The sequence below is a fragment of the Vidua macroura genome, chromosome 1, assembly GCF_024509145.1.
Source record: "Vidua macroura isolate BioBank_ID:100142 chromosome 1, ASM2450914v1, whole genome shotgun sequence".
Taxonomy (NCBI): Eukaryota; Metazoa; Chordata; class Aves; order Passeriformes; family Viduidae; genus Vidua; species Vidua macroura.
Genome location: NC_071571.1, coordinates 80,704,061 through 80,727,486, shown reverse-complemented (window position 1 = coordinate 80,727,486; position 23,426 = coordinate 80,704,061). Strand labels below are relative to the sequence as shown.

The window sequence follows — 23,426 nt, the reverse complement described above, 5'->3', positions numbered from 1 at the left end:
CATTTATTCCAACCTCTCTGCAGCCTTAATCTAGATGAAGTTGCCCAGAGCCCCATCCAATCTGGCCTTGAATATTTACAGGGATGAGGCATCTACCACCTACCTGAGCAACCTGCTTTAGTGTTTCACCACTTTTATTATAAAAAAATTTCTTTCTTGTATCTAGTCTAAGTCTACTCTCTCCTAGTTTAAAACCATTATCTCTTGTCTGTTTTACCACAAGCCCTACTAACATTTTTCCAAATCTTTCTTTTAAGCCCATTTTAACTACTGAAAGTTAACACAAAGGAATTGATTTGTGAAAATGATGGCCTGCAGAAGGGTCTTTTATTGAGCACATCTTAGTTCACAAAGCATTTCTAAGCATGCACATGCTCTTGTCACAATCTTCTACAGGGCTTATCAGTTTCATAATCAGTTAACATTTCCTTTCCAGGTATATTTTAATCAGATTAGAAAATATACTGAAAGATAAGATGAACCACTTACAGTGCTCTTCCCAAACTAAGCTACTGTTATTTTGCTGGAATTCCAATTCACACAGAGAAAGAGAGAAAACAAATTCAGCTTAAAGAGAGGAAAGCATAATGTGATATTTAATATAGTAAGTTAAATAGGTCAGTTAAGAAGAGATTCCAGGTTACATTTTTCTGCAAAAATTACACCTTTTATACTCAAGAAATGGACGGTGGTGGGGGAGACACATTGCAGGAGGAGCTATATATATTGGCTGCCATTCTCGTGGCAGTTTAACAGGGAAACTGAAAACTTTGTTATTTGCAGGCAGCTCATGTAAAAACAGTGTCTTAACAAGTTACTCTGCCTTCTGTTCAATCACGTTAACCTCTTTTCACAGACAGTTCAGAGTCTCGTAACTCTTCTTTTTCTGTGTGTAGATTTTCTTGTTCTAAGATAACACCTTTAGAGAAAAAAATCATGTTTTTACATCAGCAAACATCTGTTGTTTTTCTTACCAAAATAGGATAGCTCATACTCTTTGACAGCAAAAGCTAAAATAACTTCTTCAGTTATCCAAGTGATTGCAATGCAAATAATAACTCTAAAAAGCTAAAGGCCAGTATCCATTTTAAATAACATCTCTATCTAAAGAATATTTTAACTATGCCTTTCATCCCTCTTTTTCTTCTGCCAACTTTTCCAGTGTTGATTCAATAAGTCTTTGTTTTGGACATTTGTTTAAAAGATTGAATGTGCAATTAATACCAAGAAAATTCTAATTTTATGTGTAGACTTCAAGGGCAAAGCGAGATTGGTAACATATATTTGTTTTTTAATTTTAAAGGCTCAGATTTTAATTACATTTTCCTATATTAAGATACAGATACATAATATATGATCACTTATACTGGATGTTTTCATTTTATTATTACAAAAGCTATAGAGTAGTACAGCCCTTGAAAAAGCTGCATAATACAAATTAAATGCCAGAAGCTCCAGTAAATGGCATATCTTGGGATCCACAAGCACCTGCAGCATTGGTTTTCTAAGTGTTCTTTGCATTCCAAAAGCTTTCAGGTATTTGTATACACCCATAATTTCTGTTTAATGTGAATGCTAAAAATTAAAATGTGGTACTATGAACACTAGTTAAGCTTTATTTAAAAATTCATTAGGAAGCCATTTAGTACATCCAGATCTGCGTAATTAAAATAGGATAACTGTCCAAACAAGGAATGAAAAAAAGAACCCTACATAATAAATAAAAACTGAATTTTCTCCAATATTGATTTAATTATGAAAATAATTTAATGAAGGATATTTCAGAATAAGAAGCAGTTTCTTATTAATCCAATTTTTGTATATATACCACAGCAATGTACTTCAGATAAAAAAATTCTTTTCAGTGATGACAACCATACTTACTGATAGTTTGGAATTGCATTGCCTACTGTGTTTGAAACATGAATTTTTCTTTTTCCTTATAATCTTGAAAGTGCAACAAATCAACAACTGTGAGAAAAGTGACCTAGGAGCTAAGAGATATGAGTGTAGGCACAGAGCTTAAGGAAACAATATTTTCTGAAGAGAAGTTTGTATAGTAGTAGTATACCCTATACAGCACAGTATATATTTGAAAGGTTAGGTTGCTTATTTTAAAATACTCTAAAATTTATGAGGGATTTCAAAGCACTATGATGAAACCATCTGCATCTTGTTCAGAACATTATTTTACTAGTAATTTCCAAGGTAAAATTGCATAATGTTAATTTTTAATTATTCTCTAAAATACATGTATTTATCATGCCCAATTTCTCATATGAGACATTCATATAGAGAATACCTTCTGTAATCCTGAATTCCTCCAGACCCTCGAATTTATAGTGCTGCATGCTTAATAGCAGCATAATTGAAGTCTGTGAATAGTATTTCTTTACTAATCCATTCAGTACCAATAGCAGAGCCAAAGAGTTCTAGACATCCAATTCTACAATACACAAGGTTTGGTTATTTTATTGATACGCCTTTCCATTGAAGGATTATATTACCCATTTCTGATATGATGAAGATGAACAAGAAAGAGCTAATTTTCCCCCTGTTTAAGGCATATGTCAGGGCACAGCAGAGGCAGGCTGCTTGGACAGGACAGTGGAACTGTAAGCCAAGAGCCACAGCAGGGTGGGCAGGGCAAAGCTCTCTCTGACAAGGACACAGTCCCATGGCACCTGAACAAAAAAGAGAGCAGCCAGGGCCAGCTAATGTATCAATGACTGCCAGATGAGGCTATAATAACAGTACAGATCTGAGGTCAATCCAGAAAGATGAGTCAGCAAGGCAGGGCCTGAAGAGATGATGATAACCAGACAGTGCCACACAGATCAAGGCAAGGTAAATAGCAAATGAGGCAGGTGTGATTTGAGCTGCACCAAGTGTTCTCCCAGCCCAGGCAGCAAAACCTCTGGGAGAGCAGGGTATGCACTCTGGCCCTTGACATAATACTACATTTCAAGTGCTCATTGAACTTTCCCCTGCCTCATTTTTCCATCCCTGATGGTGGTTTTGCAGACACCTAAAGAGACTATGCCAAACCTTTTACAAAAAGAAAGCTAAAACAACAGAAATAACAGTGATGGTCAATATCAATTGTGTCACTGACCTAACAGCCTTTGGAATAACTAGGATCACCAGTATGGGAACTATCCTTTGCCTTACTATTCCCATCAAAAATCACACTGAAAAAAACGTGCACAGTCCCCTCACTGAATTACTACTGGGTTTGATGTATCCACTTATCTATAGCAATGATAGTACAAAAATGCCCATTTGAAAAGTGGTATTTGAAGCGCACATGGCTTGTCAATTCTCAGTATGAACGACTTGAACAAGGATGAAATATGTTCATCTTCTTCAGAGATGAAGGTCTTGGTGAAAGACACGAGTTCATGGCAACTTAGAACTCCAGTGAGTATCCAGAAATCTCCTGGAAATTGGAGCATGGTGCTTCGAGGTTCAATAAAGAACACTTCAACCCTTCTAACTTTATTTATTGCCATGTCTAAATTAAAAGTATTTCCTATAAAAGATTTTTACATATTTCATTTGTATCATTGAGTTATTTAAAAGAAAAAAAATACAAATTCCAACAGGGAAGGACCTCTACAATCAGAATTTGTTTGACAGAATCAATGTTCCACCTAAGTTTTATAAGTGATTTGACTGTGGAAATGAATGTTGAAGTCTCCTGTATTGATTTGACATAAAATTGAAAACAGTTTCTCCATTTTAGCCTCTATGAATGACAGATGCAGCAGGAATACTGATTGTCTCTGCTTCCTCTTCTGAGGAAGCAAACTTTGGGAATGGTTTGTGGACCACTAAGATACATGACCTCCTGAACTCAGCAACAAAAATACACTGTTTTTTTTAATGATTAATAAGTGTGCTTGAAGTGTGAGGCCCATAGTGTCTAATTAAATGGAGCTGCTAATATTTCCCTTTTAAGATTAATTCCTCCATGAATGGTTTTCTATGTGAGACACCAAAAAAGCTGCAGCACATAAGCAAAAAAAGGGAAACATTAAAAAAAAAAAAAAAGGAAGAAGGAAAAGGGGAGGGATGGGGAGGGAAAGGGGAAAGTCCATTCTACTAATAACACTGATGACAAGAGACTCAGCTCTGGTATAGTAACACACAAAAAGTATCCGTTCATTCTTATGTAATGCTTCTGATCCATTACATATTTATAAGTCCTGAGCCAGATAGTAAGGAATTTTGGCAGCTATCAGATGCTTGTTTTCTTATGTAACACAATGAATTTGTTCGCCAAGTAGTGGAAAAGGTGTGATATTTTTCCAGCCTTACCTTCTTTATTTAGACAGCAAGCAAACTATCAGTTAGGAAATAAATCTTGGAACATAATCTTGAGAAATTTTAAGTAATATGAATGAGCAATAGGGCTTAGTTTTCCATAGATACACACACACAAAAAAAAAAAAACCAAAAAAAAAAAACAAACAAAAAAAACCCCACGAAACAGCTTTGCATTTAGCCTCTTGAAGGTAAGTCCTTATACAAGAATATTTACTACCAAAAAGTAACAACGTTCAAATTAATTAATCTTTATTTGAGGTAAAATTAAGCACACAGGATGAGTGCTTATGCACACATAAGTGATAGGAGCACAAATACTTGTCATAATTTTTCAAAGACACCAAAGTTAGTGACACTATAAGATGTAGCATTTTAAGCCTATTGTATAGGTTTATTGAGAATAATTTTATAAAAGCACCATAATGGAGTCTATGATTTAGAAATAAGTTTTTTAGAAGTGTTCCACTGTGTATCTAACTACATAATAATGTTTGCATTTAAAATCAGAAAAGAACTCCTGGAAACCTTTTTTTTTTCTTTTGTAACATTACTTGACATCACACAGAAGTGCTACTCCACGGAGTACCCAGTGCTCTGGAGGCTGACGGGTTTTAAGATCCATAGCAGCAATGTAATTAAGATCTGTTCGACTGCTCTTTTTGTAGACTGGACATGAATACAGACGTGGATCTTTTGCAGCTGAAAAGACAGAAGAGACATAAAGAGCAATTAAAATAAGTTGAAAAAATGGGGCCCTAAGGGAATGATCATGAGGCAAATGGAAAACTGAATCCAAGTTCAATAGTACTCTGCTCTCTATTTGCTATTGCCAGCTGAAGGACATACATGGTTTGAAATTTCTGTAGGTTTAACATGAGCACCTAGGAACTGATGCAAACCAATATATGTAAATGGACACTCTAGAGTAATTAGTGCTCTTTTTGATTCAATCTGCCCACTGAACATTACTTCTTATCAATGTATTATTCCAAAATGAAATTTCCCTACTTTTGACAACCTGGCTTGAAATGCATTTAGTATTTGAGAGTACAAGTCATCAGCTATTTCACAGCAGAATTAGAACAGTAGTCTAGTCATGCTCAGTACTTCAGTATTCATTATTTAGTATCTTGGCTGCTGACCATGCCTTTTATAAAACATTAGCTATGCAAAATAGCATGTTAGCTAGATTTGCTTTTAGAGGTGGAATGCTTTTCAAAAGAGATTTCCAATTTTATGTTTTGCAGTGGATTATTCTATTCTGTTTTACATCCCTATTCAATAGCATGTCCTATTCTATATGCAAAAACCCATCACATTAAGATAAATTACACATTTTCACAGCACTTTCCTTAAGCCCCATAAGTTTCCTTTCCATTCCTACATTCCTTTACTGCCTCAAAGACAAAACATCTCCCACCACCTCACTCTACCTCTTGCTTGCTTCCATGACCTCAAAATCAGACTTGTCCAGGAAAAAAAAAAGTTTTTATAAATATGCACATTTTTAATATATATATGTTATCTATAAACACAATAAATGCCTGTATATATATATATATGTGTGTGTGTGTATATAATCTGTTAGTATCTTGTATGTTGTATATACATACATACATACATATAAATTACATTCATTTTTGCCAGGAGTGAAAGAGATTATTTAGATTTAGGTTATGGAGGCTACAGAGATCACAGAGTTAATGTATAAGAAAAATGGCATTTTAGGTTGGGGCACATATTGTCAATATGTACAGCTTACCTGTTACAAAGCTTTTAACACCATTAGGACCACGTGTAGAGACCTATCTAAATATTAGGAAAAGTGACTACTATCAATTATGAAGGAAGTGTGATAACACATTTTCAATGGAAGACTGGGAAGTCTTCCCCATTGAAAGAGATTTGCTATGTATACAATCATTAGCAACAGCCTCATGAAATCCCTGCAGCCCAAAAGATTTCAATGCAGTTAAATAAAATGTTATGTTGTATTCAATGGAAATAATATCCTTTACAATACTGTTACTTACTGTTATTCTCTGCATATATCCTTATAACTGGCATCAGCTCAAAGAGCACCTTGGGCTTAGATTCTGTCAGTCTCATGTTTCTTCTGTCCCAACAAGCTCCTTCTAAATACAGCCCATACACGTAGACACCTTCTGAAGGAGGGCTTGTGATGTCATCCTTCATCCATTTAGTGACTTCATTGCACAGCACTACACTGTCAAGAGCCCATCCTTTGTTAGCTCTTGTTATTTCCTGCCCAAACCAGACAAAAGTCAGGTGGTTACATTTTCACATGAGCACAGAATCTTTTCCCACCAGTTATTAGAAATATATTTGTATGGTCATAAAATATCCTCTTTAGTACAAAAAAAAAACCCACCAATTCTTTAAAATATTCATGTTCACAGAAGTCTGACTTTTCTCTAAGGGAGTGATGGCATGGCACTGCAAGAAAGCTTTCGGTATTTCTTCCACTATATTTGATTTTAATTTCTTTCTATTATATAAAGTATCTAATGACTATACCAAGTAATACAACCATTGAATGTCAATGGTAGCCAGCTAGCCAGCTTCTGTGAACACAAAAATTTCACATATTTGATGAGATGAGAAAATATTACCTGCATGTGGTAAGTGAAACATATTTCCTATTCCTGCACCTCTACTCTTCAGTAACTGTATTCTTAATGAGTAAGAACTCACTCAGCTATAAAGTTATGTAAAGAAACTGCAAAAAAAAACCTGTTAGTTAATGCACTGGACAACACTCAGCTCTCTGTAGCCCAGTTATTTACTATGCTATGCAAATAAGTTATGGCAAACCCAGGTTTTATCCTGGTCTTCCAATGGCTTCAAAAATCTTTCTTTGAAGTAATTGGAATGAATGTTTGCCCCATACTGCAGTTACATAGATGATCTAAAAGAACTCAAGATTTATAGCTCAGTGATCGTTCCTCTTTCTCATTTCTATTTGTTTTACCACGCAGCAAAGTCCAGAAACTCTTTTTGGTGTTTATTTGGGATATTAGGTTGTTACATATTCACAGTTCCTTTTTACAGAACCATAAAGTTCTGTAGTTTCCAACTGGCTTTGATCCTACTAGTAAACCTTTTCCATGAGTTTGGATGCAAAAGACAGTCCTATTTTAGGACTGTTCACTCAAATAAATATTTTGTTACATAATTCCAAGGCCATATGCCTGAAATTTTAGATTACACTACCCAGACCTCAGCATAAGAGGGAAATATTTTTCCTACATCACAAATCTTCATTCTCTTCTCCAAAAGTTTGGGCTTTTTTTTTTCCTGAGGTCCCATTGTATTTTCACCTGAGTATTCTTTCTTAATTTTACACATTCCAGATGCTTATTGTCTCCAGTATATCCCTTTATGTTGACCAACACAGGCATATATTGCTTCCTTTTAAAGTAAAAAAGTTGTTGAGCAACTAACACAATCACCAAATCAACATACATACATGAGCAAACACATCAAATATCATACTTCTACGCATCAATAAAGGAAAATCTTTCTTACTTCCTGAAGACAGACTTAATCAGCTACTGAACAGCAGCAGTGAAATGTAAGACTAATTCTGAATAGCTTTTCAGCCCATTCTCCAGTCAGGTAAGTACTGAACACAGAACAAAACAGAGGTGGGGGGGAAGGTAAATTCATGGGCTTAATGGCGATTCTCAGAGAAATCTCAATGGAAACATGAGACTAAATATTTTTCTAGTCTACCTTAATAATGTTGTGAGGTAGCTTCTACTCATTTGGGCCTTGGTCAACACAGGAAACATAATTTAACACATTAGTGGTTGTTATGCTGAAAAAGTATATGTGAAAGAAGAGCAGTTAACTCAGGAAATGTTAGACAGCCACAATCTTCCCATGTGTATAAACTCATCCTTCATCAGACAATACAATTTTTTTTAAAAAAGCATGTAAAAAATTAAGCAGAATAAGAATTCAAACACAATTTACCTGTCTCACTGCAGTTAAAAATCCTTGAGGATTAAAAAACCCTGTCATCCAGAAACAGTTTGGTCGACTTTCAAAAATCCACTTGTAAAACTGGTGGTTTCTTTCTAGAAGCTCAGTAAACCAGAAACCAAGTGTACTGGAAGGCCAAGATGCCTAAAAACCATAAACATGTTTTAAAATAGCATATTGCTGTCAAGAAAAGCTACATCTTCCCATGGTAATAAACAATATAATATTAGAAAAGTGTATTTGAAGATCATCTATCATATCTTAACTTTAATCTGATGCTTATACTTTGCATCCCACTGAAACCTGAAGGAAATTCTTTCTCTGTTTAAATTCATGTCTACTATTCCATTTACATGTTTAATGCTCTCTGTGGAATTGTCCATTTTATGACATTTTTGCAAGGTTAGACAGCTGTATAAGAAAAAAAGAAAAATCGTATACATGTCTTTATAATTCCAAGGTCAATATACCAAGATGTGATTTCTGTAAGACTGTTCTGCATTTTTATTCTTCTGAATAAAACCTAAGGACAACTGAACTTGGACTATGTGGAGAAATAGCTGTATTGTGAAGCATCTAGGTTCACATCTAGGTTTTCTACCATGAAAATGCTTTGCCAGTAGAAACAAAACAAAAAAAAAAAAAAACAAAAAAAAAAAAACAAAAAAAACCAACTTTTTTCTTTCCAAAAAAACCCCATTTTTCTTTCCATCAGTTGCCATTAACAGGTCTAATTATCCCTGAAAATAATTTCTGTGGGGAGAGGCTGAGATCTGGGCTTGTTTTGCTTGGAGAAGGCTTAAAGGAGGCTTAAATATGTTTATATCTCATGTGGAGGACAGAAGAAGATGGAGCCTGATGCTTTTCAGCAATTGGACAGAAGGCAATGGGATCAAGATGAAATGTCAGAAATTCTGTTTCAACTTAAGGAGTTTTTTGTATGTTTGGCTGGTGGTTGGTTGATTGGTTGATTTTTACTGTGAAGATGATCAAACAGGGGAATGGGTTGTACCTCTCTGATTCTGGAGGCTCCTGGGAAACCTGATTTAACTGACCCTGCTTTAAGAAGTGTGATTAAACTACACTGTCTCTATAGGTCCTTTCCAGCATCCACTATTCTGTAATTATGTGGCTATTACTTAAACTCAAAGTGCATTGATTTTGACCAAAATGGACAGGCCACCTCTACTTAACCCAGAAACGGATGTTCAATAATTATATATGTCCAATAAATAACACCATCTTAGTCCACTAATATATGGGTGCTAATTTTTAAAATCCATCATCACATTTTAAATTTCTCTCCTCTCTCTGGGTTTTTATACTGCCAATATGTAACAGATTGTTAAAATGGCACAAAGCTGCATCCTTCACATTCATTTCAATTTTCATAAATGAAAGAAGGCTTGTTTTGAGTATGTTTATTTTAGCACAAAATCAATTCCAGCAGTTGCACAGCTCTGGTTAACACTTCTGAATCACAGTTTGAAAAAAATGTTTATTATAAGTCTAGCAGTTTAATCTAGTCTTCAGAAATAGATTTTTTTTTTTCCAGAACAAGTGATGTACACCTACCTTTTTCCAGCTAGCAGGAATCCTTCCATCATACATGCAGTCTAAAGCATCCGTCAGATTTTCACTCATAACTATTGTCCCATCAATGGCAAGTTTTAGATCAGTCAGAGTGCTTCTCACTAAAGAAATAACTCTCTGCATTTGTTCAATCTCCTGTCGCAAAAATATGTGCATAGGTTGAAAAGGTCCCATGTTCTTTAGTTTTTCTTTTACCTGTTGGTAGAAAACCAAAGATCCTTCAATAGAAGTGAAAAAAATAAAATTGGCTTTATATCAATGTTAGGCCCCAGTATGATCTTTGAGACATAACATAATTTATTTATGAGCTTAAATGGTCAGTTTGGCACCTCCCTTGAATTATCTGCAAGAGAGAAATACAGGATTTGTTCCAAGAGAAATCTGTGATGCTGAGACTGACTGTTTTTAGTCCAAGTCATGATTTAGTCTTTGAGCTAATGCCACTTAAAAGCTTGTAGGCTGTTTACCTTAGTTCAAAGAATTCAGCTTTAGTTCCAACAAGCATTCCAAGGTTCTTTTTGAACAAACTAATCAAGACTAATTGCCCCAGCCACTTTACTTCAACATAGCAGCAATGCCTGGGAACCAGGCAGTCTTGTATTCTAACCAAACTCACTGATACATTTTTAATCAGAAGTGTAAAATAAACAAATAAACAGCTGCATTAACATAACTAGAAATTTTATAGTGTCAACAACCTCAGTTAAAAGTTGATGATCCTACCTCCCTCATAGTGCAAATGACAATTTAAGCATTAACAGGTTTAATATTTCTGAAAAAGTCCTTACAAAAGCACTTCAGCACACATTTAATGACTTCATTGTAAACATCAATAGTTTGGCCACATTTCTTTAAAATACAAAGTATTTCCTGTATGAATTAATTCAAACAAACATGCTTTTAGAAAAGTTTTTGGGGATTTGTTGGTTTGGTGTTTTTTTTATCCAATCCATAAAAGGCAAGATGGACCAAATGTTTTACCAGAATTTCATTAACTCACTTCAAATGGTACATAATCAGCAGGAAGTTTTTCCAGCATATCATCAGCAAGTCTGGCTACAACTGCCTCTCGAGTTTCACCTCCTCCACCAGAGCTATCTTTAGGCTGAATACTGAGGATGGTGTCCAATACACCTCTGGAAACTTTACTTTGGTAGGTGATATCCGCATTGGGGTGCAAACCAAACACTTCTGGTGTGTCATAAGCAGGAAGGCTCTACATAGTAAAATATAAAAAGAGTACAACTGGAGATTTAGAAGCAAACCATTAAAAAAAAAAAATCTCCCCATAAAAATCCCCAAGCAAAAATTAAAAAAACCCATAAAACTCAACACAAAACAAAACCAAATAAAGAACAGGAAAAAACCCTCAATTACTGTTAAGTAACAAGCTAGATTTCTTCAAATAGTCTCAAGCAAAATAACTTGCTGTGATCTATTTGTCATGCCATGGCCCAAATCACACCAAACAAATTGTGTTTTAACAACTATACACTATTTTAATAATAAACTATTACTCTCATATATCTAGACCTTTTATTTCAAAGAGGTTGTACCCAATGTGTGGACTCCATTCTTTGCCCTCTTTAATAACTCTGTGCTTTTAGGTATGTCCCACAAGCAAAACACATGAAAAGGAAAATATATATTACTGTCAAGAAAATTATAACATTGATAACAATAATTAGTTGTCACTAATAGATATGCAAACTGCTAGAAATCAGTTTAAAAATCTGTGAATGAAAGACAAAATACAGGTACTCAGAAAAAAAGAGAAAAATTAAAGGGAATCAGGAACTTCTGAGAAACAAGTGATTAGCTTTCATTTACCAACCTGTATGTACTGAAGGTATTGATCCACCATAGTACATTTGGGTATGCTGTATCCTTTGTAGAAGCTGAATTCCTGACTGAATGTGTTTTCACTGAACCAAATCTTTACAAAAGTGTTCATGAGTCTTTTGTCAAAGTCATCTGTCACACGACCACCATACTGGATCTCACCTATCATATAACAAACAGTACTCCAGCAGATCCCCTAAAACCAAGCAGAAACCAATGACTTCAGCTAATCCCCTTCTTACTTACTTAGACCTGCCTTAGTAAAAACAGCTGATGCACCATGTCTGTCCCATTTGAAAGTTACTTTCCTATTACTCTTCATTATAGTCTTGCATTCCCTGAACACTGCAAGGATTTCTCAAAATTTCACCAATTCCCATTTCAATTCAAGAGCATCTTGAAGATAGCAAGAAGGTCACAGTTATATTTAAATTCTCCTTTCACTTAAAATGCCAATTGCAAATTGCTCTGACACAGACCTCTCTGTATGGCAACTGACCATATAAAAGTGAGAAACATAGGAGACATTCTTGTATAGTCATTTAAAACTACTTTTGATTTCTTCATGCTGCAAAGATAGGTGGGGTGGGGCAAATCTTATTTTTACTCGAAATAGATTTAAACAAAAGAGTATTTGAAATATCCCTTTTAAACTAATTGACTTAATTAGAATTGAAAAGAAGGTCTATACTTCTAAGGTTTATATTTCTGAGATGGCTGGAAAGGATTTTTTTTTTTTTTTTATGTAGAGGCTAATACAGAAATTAAACATGCACTGGATTAGAAGTCTAAGTCTGCTGCTGTAGAGACAGATATACTTGAAATATTGAATATTTGTGGAGAAAACAATAAGTTAAAATCATTCTTATAGTTCAGTTATTATTCCACTACTAGAAAGTTCCATCATCTTAATCCATCTTTCCCACAAAATCATTAATTACCTTCTTGGTATCCATGCGATTCAAGTGGTTTTGAATGAACTGCACAGCAGCATTGAAATCAGCTTGATTAAACTCATAGGGAATATTCCAACCCAGAGACCCGAATTTGCGTCTTTCTTGAACAGTGGAGTGCAGAAAGGCTACAGCATACAACAGTGGTTTCCATTGCGCCATTTTACTGGCATCTAATAAATCCTGGTTGACACCTATTGATTGCAAATGGGCTTTATGAGAATCACTGTAATTGTCTTTTTCAAAACTACTTCAAATCAGTACTAAAATATCACTCTAGAGATAGTCACTTGGCTCTCTGCCTCTCCCAAGGGTAAATTGTTGTCCCACAAAATGTTCTGTGCTGGAGACAGTTTATAGCATGTTATTAAATTGCTCAAATTAAAAGAGTAAACTTCAGGGGGAAAAAAACCACAATTCACTAATAGCTGAATTCACATCAAGTTGCTTTCTGCACAGAGTCTTTGTCCTTTATTTTATGTAGTGTAAAGAGCATTTGATGGCCAACCATGTCATTTTTCTGCCAAAAGACAGAATATTAAAAATTCAAACACTTTGAACTGAGATACTACAAGCCGACATGAGAAAAGAAAAGGCATTCACTGTTTTGATATCCAGTTAGTTGTGGCAACAGAATGTCAGCAAATCATCTTTTTAATTTTCAAAACAAAAACTAAGATGTGCCCTGGCGTCATTGCAAACAGTTCCTCGTACTAGCTTACACCTACTACCAGTTTAACCTGACCACACAATTGCATCACAGTCCAAAATCATTAGCATTCTATCACTCACCACTGTATGTTCTCTTTAGTCCAGCTCTGAGACCTTGTGGTGGTTCACTGGTAAACTTAATTGACATTTGAAGGAGAGTGATGGGGAATTGTTTGTGAATGTCAGTTGTCATCCATAGTCTAAAGCTTTCATGAACATTCTCTGTCTCTATTACAGTGTCCATTAACTCATCCAGAAAGTCAAGTCCAAGGTGGCAGTTTTGTAGAAGTGCCCAACCTCCCTAGTTTAAAACAAGAGAATTTAAAAAGTTATCAACATTGTTAAAAAACTGAAATCACTCCTTGATGGAAGCTAAGATCTGGGCTGTTTCTTCTGGAGATAGTGTTAGCTTATTTGTTTTTTTTCATCTGAACAAGTGGTCCCTACTTGTCTCATCTGGTCTATTCAAATATTCTCTACCTTTTCCATTTCAATACATTTAAAACATACCTTGTCATTACTACAGTGCTGATAGAAACTGATAAATTTTGACTTGCATCAAGGAGCTCAGGAGTAGCTCCAGAGAGCAACCTGCTCTGCTAAACCTTGTAACTCACAAGGGTTCCAGGCTTGGAAAATAATCAAATAAACATACATTATTAATCTATTGCTATCAATCAATAGATGTCAAACTTTTTAATATGAATTATCATATTTCATTATAGGCATCTCATATACCTCTTCACTAAGAGGGCTTGTGAGACAGTGAGGGAAGATAACTGACTTTCTCTTAGCTAAACTAAAGGTGCTCCTTTCCCCTGTTTTTGAATGGGTTTCTTCTCATTTGATCTGTCAGTTAATTCCTTATGAGAACTTATCAAACAAGAATCTGAAGCAAAAGAGTAAAACAGGTGATAAAAACAAGCTCATAGCACAGGAGAGTAAGATCAGTATTTTCACACCAGCAGGCATAGCAGTAGTACCACCAGATGCGCAAAGAATGCCAAATTGGAACATCTCACCTTTTTCAAACAGATAGTTTTGTTCTTTAATTCCTCTTCCTGTAAAATACCTGTTGTCCCTACCTACCAGATTGTCCCTCCCAAGTCCAAATTCAGACTACAGCAATACAAAATAACTTGCTATACTTACCTTGTTTTTCTCAAGTTTATGTAACTATCAATAGCATATCTGGAATTCATTTTCTTCATTTAACAAAATACATCCATATTACTAAAATATAAAACTGAAAATATAATCTGAAATGCCTACAGAAGAATATTCACTGGTGATATAATCAAAAAAACAAAAAAATCAATTCAGCTATGTTCATCAATCTGCAATCAACTATAAAAACTCCATTTTATATGAAAAACACTCCATTTTCAATGAAAAGCATCTGCGCAGTATCAAGAAGCTTGCTATGGCAAATTGAAGGAGTGTGAAAATACAGTTCTCTTGCTTAGGACACTTATATAAATAAATGTAGGGGTTTGCATCAGCACTAACTACCCACCAAACATTACCTCATGGCAGGATTTTTGTTTCTAAGTGTTTAAACACACAGAGGAAAACGTTCAGATTTTTGTTGCTTACATGAGCCATTGTCTGCTGCAGAAGTTTACGAGCATGGATTCCTTGCCCCTGGCCCATGGAAACACAATACGTTTCTGTCTTCAGTCTTTTTCCCAAAGCAATAATCGAGTCCGTAGGATCAGAGCCCATGGAAAGAAAGCATATGAGGGGAGTACGTGGATCTGACTCTTCCCATGTTTTCTCCAAGTCCAAGATGACTCCCTCTGCGTATTTCTCCCCCATAGTGTCAGTGACATATTTTCTTGCCTATATTAAAAAGGGTAAATTTAACTTGTGACCTAATCATTTTATTCTGTTTTCTTCCCAGTGTAAATATTACCAAAAAGTCAACTGAAGACCAAAGGCTGCTAAAAATTTATATCAAAACTATAAATATAAGACAAGTATATTTTTACATGCCAACACATCATACTGTCTTTGAAGGTGTTATTTTTTATAGCCTTACACAACCACTTAATTTTTTAAAAATAATTATTATATTACACATATCTGTATGAATTTTTTATATAACTATAATTAGAGTATAATAAAAAATAACAACTTCTCTAAAACCTTAGAAAATTTTTAATGATTTAAGGATATCTCCATTAGATAGTGTAACTCTTAGGCTAAAAATCTAGATAAATAAGAGAAAAAGACTAAAGATGGGCTTCAAACCTCCTTTCTCACTCCACAGTTAAATAAGCAATTAATTAACAGTACTAATGATTAAAATAACTATCACTAAGTAGACGATCCAGAGGAACAGGTGAAAACCAACTCTTATCCCCTCTTTATTTATCTTTAAAAATTCTAGATTATTGTTCTTTTTCTCAAAGAAATAGGAAAGGCTCTTTGAAACAGTCTGAGATGATCTTTCTTGTACTCTTCCCCCCACACATTTATCTTGTCTTAGATAAATCTTCCCCTTAATACCTCTGGGTTACCTCTCAGAGACAAAAGACATTCAGCATTAAATATTTGATAAACTATCAATTTTCAAAAAACCATGGAAAGATGAAAGTTTACCTTGCCCCATTAACAGTAGGGAGGAACTAATCTCATGTGATCTGTTTCAGATACATAGCAGACATCATACAGATATTCTTTATACAGTACTGCTTAACCCATTGACTGCAGTTACACCAATAACTGGTGAGATTTTCTCTGAATCCAATCACAATGTCTAAAGATATGCATCAATAAAATTAACACCATACTTCAAGTGATGCATTCTAATTTAAGTAAATCATCATTAATTCTTCTGAATTGTCAGTAATGTTATAATTTTTTGTTCTTTTGTACTGGAGAAGAACATAAAGGTTAAAAATAGGTTCTTAGAAAATGATTTCTCTTTAAAAAAGGTCTATTTAATAAACTTCAGTTCTGTAATTTTTTAATAGATGTCTTTAAATTGAGAGCTTTGAGCAACCTTTATTAAAGATTTTCCTAAAGTGGTTCTAATTCTTCCATGCAAGAAATAGTTTCTCAATTAAATTGTTTTCAATTTTCCCTCAGCCAGTCAAGTTCATTAAAATATTTGTCTTCAGTTTAACACTGAAGTCACTTCTAGAATTCTAGTGAGTAAGCAAGGATAGCCAAAAGTATCTTCTGAACTAATAAAGCAGATCTGGATAAACACATATGATTCCAGCAGAAATCACCACAATGAATAATATTTGTTCAATATATTGGAATAATTTTTTTATCACTGCCCTTGTAACAAATACATAAACGGTCTGAAAAGAATTTCAGAAAATACAACATAAAGGTCCATTACAAAATGGACCTTTAGCATTATATAAGACAGTATGAACCTCTAATCTGAAAATATTACTGTAGTGATACCTAAATAGACCATGTAGGCTATATAAATATACCTGAGCTATGGTCCTGTCAGGACACCAAGATCTGATAAGAAGAAGATGTCTGAAGCTGTCCAGAGATTGACCATAGCCACTAGGAACCAATTCTTCTTCAGGATTCTTACTATCAAACCAGATTTTCCACTGTTTCTCTTCTCTGGAAATCTGTAATTATACCATCAAAGAAGCAAATATTACTAAACAGACAAGTCATATTTGCACTGCCACTAGGTTGCAAACTTTTAATGAGAGTCAGAGACATGAAATCCACACCCAGGTATTTGTTTAGAATAATTCTTCCACAGATTTAATAAGGTTATTAAAAATTATAGGATAAAAATTCATATTTATAGTATGCTATTGTAGAATGCAGCACCCTGGAGTATTCATATTCTGAAAACAGGAGCTATTAATCAGTATGTTATATTCTGAGATAATAGCATAGCTAGGTCAGAATATGGATAGCTAGGCACAGACACAGCTTTGAGAACAGCAAGTACATAATTGCACACATGAATGTACCTTCTCCCTAACTTTTACTCCATGTAACCAGAGAAATATTGGAACAAGCATCAAAAAACATAGTGTAAGAAAGCACAATGGGGATGCAAGATAATGTAATAACCAAAATAAAGTTACCATGTATTAACTGGATAATGGCAAATTGAATCCCAATCCGAAAATATTATAATTTTAGAAAGTGTGAACACTCTACACTCTTCTTATTTTCCTGGGAGTGGTTGAGATTTTATATCAACATAGGTTGCTAAGCAGTCAGGGCTATAACTGAGGCTATCTGTTGTCAGTTTTGTTTCTCTTCCATAAAATTAACCAGTTTCCACCATATGGCTTGATTGCTACCAGACAATTACATGTTAAACAAGAGATCAACTTTCAAAAGCTCTTACGTACTTGATCAAGAATATCTGAAAACTGTTCAAGCTTACTGAGCTCCACCAAGTTCAACCAAGTCATATCCAGAATCCATTTAGCTGGCTTAGGAGGACAAGCTTTAAGGTCTAGGGAAGCACCACCTGCAAGAAATTGAAATTAGTTATTAGTACTATTGGAGAGACAAAGAAAAATAAGAGGGAAAAAAACAAATACAATAATCCAGTTTTTAAATCATGATGTTACAGGAATTTTCTACCTTACAAAACCATGCCATATTTGATTAAGCTTAGTTTGCAATTTGGTTAATTTATACTATTTTTTTAATATTATGTAACTTAAACAGAAGTATTAACCAATTTATATTTTGAGGCTTTACTGGCTTTTTGTGCAATGTGCCTGGAAATAAAGGCTTTTTGGGAAAAGATATTCTGAAGATTCAACATGGAAAAATTCACACATATAATCCATAAATAAATACTGCCTGGAAAATTAAGTCTCTTGAAAAGGTAATATAAAATTGATCCAAAATTTCAAGGGAAGTCAGTGCTTGTATGCAGCTGAGGCCAAAGCCGTGACCTTGTCACATGCAGCTGAGACTCCGATGTTCTTTTAAAATGTTAGCATCATTTTCTGCTCCTATTTCCTACAGTACTATAGTATGTTTAGTACAATAATGACTTTTCTAAGTTAAACACATACCTGATGGTATTTGAGCAGCAGACAACAATATTCCTTTCAAATTCTCATGATTATAAAGATATATTCATCAATATTCAGTGTGCTGCTATAAATTAGAGCTGCCATACAATGTTGTCTGTCACCAGATCAGAATGATAAACATGTATTCTTACAATTGACTGATTTCTCATGTGCAAAAGGAAGGAGCATGCTGGCTAGGAGATACAAATACATAAATTTTCTAAAATAATAATGTGCTCTCCTTATAATTTATTCATAGTTCCCACCTTTAATAAGTGTCAGAAATTCTTCATGTTTCACTCTGTTTCTTTGTATATCAATCTTCAAAGTAAGAAGTAATGTGAAAAGAAATTTATGCTCCTCATAGAGCCCTCGGGCAGTATATTTGAATACTTCATAAGTCATATGTTCAATAATATTGGTAACCCTCTTGCTGGTTATAGGGCTCTTGGTAGACCTGTTAGAAGAAAGGTCTGCAGTTGAAAGTTGATTTTTCTTAGGCTTTATAAAAGGGAATACAATGCAAAAGGGAAAAAGCCATAGTTCAATATTTTCAAAACATGAAAAATAATAGAACACAAACAGAATATCAGACAGCAAGCTGGCAACAACTTTCAGATTGAAGGAACAAAAACAACAAAAAAATCCTTTCTAAAGAAGTCTTTTTGTCCAGCTGAAAAATCAATGTAGTATAATGGGTTTTAATTATCTAATGCCAAATTTTGAAGGACTGTAAGTACATCAGAAGGGTCTTTGCCTTGCTAACTTATAAAGTTTTATGGGTATTTAAGCTGACAATTCCTGGTCAAGACTGTAAGAAGCAAGAGTCTTCTTTCTGATATTAGTTCACAATAAATCTTTACTGTACTACAAGTACAGGCACCTCCAGGACTAGGTAAATACAAATTATACTTATTGTTAGCTAAATTACCTGGCTAGGGAGCGGTCAAAAAGCCCCAAAAACTGTCGAAGCGATGTCTGATACATGACATTGACCATGCTCATCTCAGTGATAAGGAAGTACAAGATGCTACCTCGAGTTGCAACTGAAGGGCAGGAAAGAAAAATTTGTTCAAAGTAGAAATGTAGAGCAGAAAATTTTAACTCTCCAAAACATGTACACTGATTTTCACACTAATGATAACTGAAGATCCTTGAGTTTCTCTATTCTTTACTGCCAGAAAAATAATAAAATCATTCATTTAATCCTCATGTATACATCAGGGGTAAAAAATATTTTCTGTAATTAATGCAAACTATGTAAAGTCCAGTTTTCAAATACGAGCATATCTGGAGATCTGCAATATTGAGATCATCAGCAGAACACATAAAAATTATGGCTGTTTAAAATACTGTTTATGTATCCAAACAAATTTTCTTTTTACAGACTTTTACAAGACTCATATAGAAGTCAAATGAGCTATATTGATTTAAGTTACCCAGCACTGATTTAACTTCTTTTCAGTAGTCATGCAGTTTTAAATGCAAAGGTTTTACAATATCTGCAATGTTTCTGGTACACTAACTGTATCATCTTATACATTTCGTAAAATGCAGGCAATTACAGAGAGCTATTTTCCCCCCTGTTTTTTTCACATTATTACCTGTCAGTTAAAAGTCAAAAGACTCATGAAATTTTTATGACTATAATAACCAAAGGATAAATGGTGAAGCATTAATCAGAACAGATACAGAGGGTATTTAATGTTATATAAGCTCTGTAAATGAATGTCAACATGTTGAACTCAAACACAGACTTACCTAAACACCCTAATGACTGATGAGCTTGTTTATAGAGCAATGGGAAGTCTACAAAGAGAACAATTCACTCAATTTTATAAATTCCACATGAGGCATAACATTGACTATTTTCTCCGTTACAGCTCAATATGACATCTCCTGGATAGATTTTACTTACAGGAAAACACAGATCTCTCCCACCAGTTTTGGTCTTCCTGATCTCATCCTACAATTTCTCCTACTCTGAGTACTGGTGTTTTAAATATATGGACCAGCTATTTGTCTTCTATGACTACCTTCACTCACCAGGTCTGTACTCTTCGCGGGCTGAATTGATCTGTACTTCAGTTTCAGCAGAAGTTTGCAGTTTCTGTGTTACTTCTTCAGCAGTCTTCTTAGTGTTACTCAATACAATTAGTAGGGTCTCATCATCTGCCAGAGAACTCTTAGTGCTTGTAAGTCGAAATAAAAGGTTATCTTCTAGGTCTTTAATCCTCCTTTTGTTCGTAGTCACATCTTCAATAAGATCAGTTCTTTCTTTCTCTAATTCCTATTGGATTACATGGTAATATTTGGGAAACAGAAGAGCAATCAAAAATAAAAGAAAAAACCCAAATATTTAGCTTAAAAAATACTGATCCTACCAAAACAGTGTAGGTTAAAACTATCTGAATTAATTTGGGGAAATAATTCCAGTGGTATTTCTGACACAATATATATTGCCAGGATCTGAACCTGCTACATAAGTAGGCATTAACAAATCATTTCTACAAATATTATGGAAGATGCTTGTATCATGCCCTAAAAGAATAACAAGTTCACTATGATTTGTCTTCTCTTTCTGTTTCAGAAAAGACAAATGCAAGCACCATTCCAGACGTAGGATTTTATTCCCCTTTATGGAATCTTATCCTCATTTATGCCTTGCTTTACAACTGCCATATTGAAAACTTAGTCTCAATGGCCATGCTTAGTCATCAAATCAAGAATCAGATATTTCAAGAAGTGCCAATACTCCTCCATCAGACAGGGATAATATCAGTCTCTCACTAAAATGCTTTATTAATCAAGAAAGTATGTAGAACTTGAGTTACTTCACTAGAATTATTTTATACATTTAGTAATACGTCTGGGTATTTTATGTACCTAGATTCTTTTCCAGTGTCCAAATATAGAAGATGAATAACTATTAACCAAGAGTTTTACATTAAAAAAACAGCTATATGAAATCCCTAGAAAAATATTTTTCAGCTATAACAATCTGTTCAGTTTATTCTTAAAATTAACCTTTAAAAATTTAATATAAATTAGTCCATCAGAGATAAAAATCCTCTACTGAAATATAACTAAATATTTCAGTACAGTGAAGTAAAGAGAAAGAAAAGAGAGAGGATGGGTTAAGAGTTTTTCATAAGAGAAGGTTAATATGAATCTTATGAATGAACAGTAAGTGAGCCAGTTGGTAGAAATATTTGCTGTCTAGATAAATACTTCACAAAGTTTACAAAGGTCTGGTGAATAATTTTAACAATGTCTCTCTGAACTTGGATGTTCCGTGTGCACTCCATCATTGCCAAGTCCATTTCCATGTTGCTTACCGGCTGCTAATATTCCAAAGAAATAGGGACAACACTAAGAAACACAAGACGTCTCATATAGCACTAGAGACATAATGGACCTGAGCCCTTAGCAAGGCTTAAGGAAAGGTTTTACTCCCCCATTTGAGTAGTCTTCCTTTATACAGCTTTGAAAAACTATTACAAATTTTGAATTTTTTTTTTTCCACATTCTAAACTTTTGGTCTTCTCAACCCACATTCTCCTCCTACATTCCTAATTCAAACACTTATTTCTTTTAAAGAATGCCCTTTTACCTTAAAAAGGAAATTAAGAAAAATCACCTTATTATTATCAGATTTAGAGTTTTTTCTTGGTATATTGAAACATCATAATCATCACCAGGTAGAAAATATTTAGTGGGACAATCATTTTAGAATAATGCAAATATAACATAACTTAGAGGATGTGCTTACTTATTCAAAAGATCTGAAAAATGGTTGAAAATAGACAAGAAAACTACAGTTATCTGCATTTCAAGCAACTGCTGCTTCATGGAACTGAGGAAAGCAGGTAACAGTTTCATTAAGCATTCTTTTCATGCAAGTTTGATGAAGTGAAAACTTCTAAATAGCATTAAAAGAAAGTTATCATCCAATTAAATATAATAATTAACATACTGTGCCAAATTCATGTTTTACTGATTCAGTTCAAAAATTTAAACATACTTTAGAATTCAACGCTTCATAAAAACAGAAAACAATTCTCCTCACAGGAGCCTGAGAAACAAGGTGGAAACAGAGTTCACCAAGCCAAAGTGAAGTAACCCTAGATGAAAACCTTAGTGAAAAGCTCTTAAGCTCATCTATTAAGCACTTAAAATGCTTTTTGCAGATCAGAAGGTGTAAACAGCTGAAAGCTTTCTTCGTATCTTCAAAAATTTCCAGTCATAACACCAAGGATGCAGAAAAAATAAACCAAGTTACCATGTACATAAATTCAAGGAACTTGCACCAAAAAGACTATTTCAAATCCTGTTTTAAGGAGTTCATTTCACAAGCAGATGACATTTTGCTAACTGTACCAAAGAATGCCATTTCTTGTTAATATTCATAACATTTGAAAGCTGCTACATAGCTTATATCATCCTGTCACAAAATGTTTCACAAGCAAAAGAATTTGCATCAACTGTTCCTTACAAAACTTGAGTCTTTTTCCAGCAAAAATCTTGATATATTAATGTGAAAATTCAAAAAGCCATAAAGAGGTATTATCTATTATAACTCCACTACTAATCTGACTTACCTATGACACTAAATAAACAAGCTTTTTGTCAAATTACATAACAGCCAATGTATCAAAATAATGATATCATTAAAATATCATAAGTTAGAATACCTTCAGACATATATCAAATCTCTCAAATCCTATTATTCCAAGAATTATAGTAGAATCAAATTTATACAGATCTACCAGCTGCCCTTGACCTTATGCTTCCCTTGTATCTTGAATTGGTTCACATTCTGGTGGAAAATTAGAAATCAGTACTAGCGTTCCTATCAGTAAACAATTAATTCTGTGAGATATATGCAACAAAGATTCTTTTAATGGACATAGCAGACAAAGGAGAGTCAGACTTTGCAGAAACTTTAAATACCATG

The 23,426-nt window shown here is 34.2% G+C and overlaps 1 protein-coding gene across 1 annotated transcript in view; it reads right to left on the bottom strand.

Annotated features, from left to right (window-relative positions):
• Positions 1–4,556: 4,556 nt before the first annotated feature.
• DNAH5 (dynein axonemal heavy chain 5) overlaps positions 4,557–23,426 on the bottom strand; it is a 117,044-nt gene continuing 98,174 nt past the window's right edge. Inside the window, exons 66-79 of the mRNA XM_053976898.1 lie at positions 20,516–20,759; positions 19,401–19,515; positions 18,736–18,926; positions 17,789–17,910; positions 16,892–17,041; positions 15,033–15,278; positions 13,518–13,737; positions 12,714–12,919; positions 11,765–11,968; positions 10,931–11,146; positions 9,913–10,125; positions 8,329–8,481; positions 6,363–6,594; positions 4,557–5,028 (exon numbers count right to left, since the gene is read on the bottom strand). Coding sequence (XP_053832873.1) covers positions 4,877–5,028; positions 6,363–6,594; positions 8,329–8,481; positions 9,913–10,125; positions 10,931–11,146; positions 11,765–11,968; positions 12,714–12,919; positions 13,518–13,737; positions 15,033–15,278; positions 16,892–17,041; positions 17,789–17,910; positions 18,736–18,926; positions 19,401–19,515; positions 20,516–20,759 — 2,664 coding nt within the window. The 3' untranslated portion in view covers positions 4,557–4,876. The remainder of the gene's footprint in view (positions 5,029–6,362; positions 6,595–8,328; positions 8,482–9,912; positions 10,126–10,930; positions 11,147–11,764; positions 11,969–12,713; positions 12,920–13,517; positions 13,738–15,032; positions 15,279–16,891; positions 17,042–17,788; positions 17,911–18,735; positions 18,927–19,400; positions 19,516–20,515; positions 20,760–23,426) is intronic.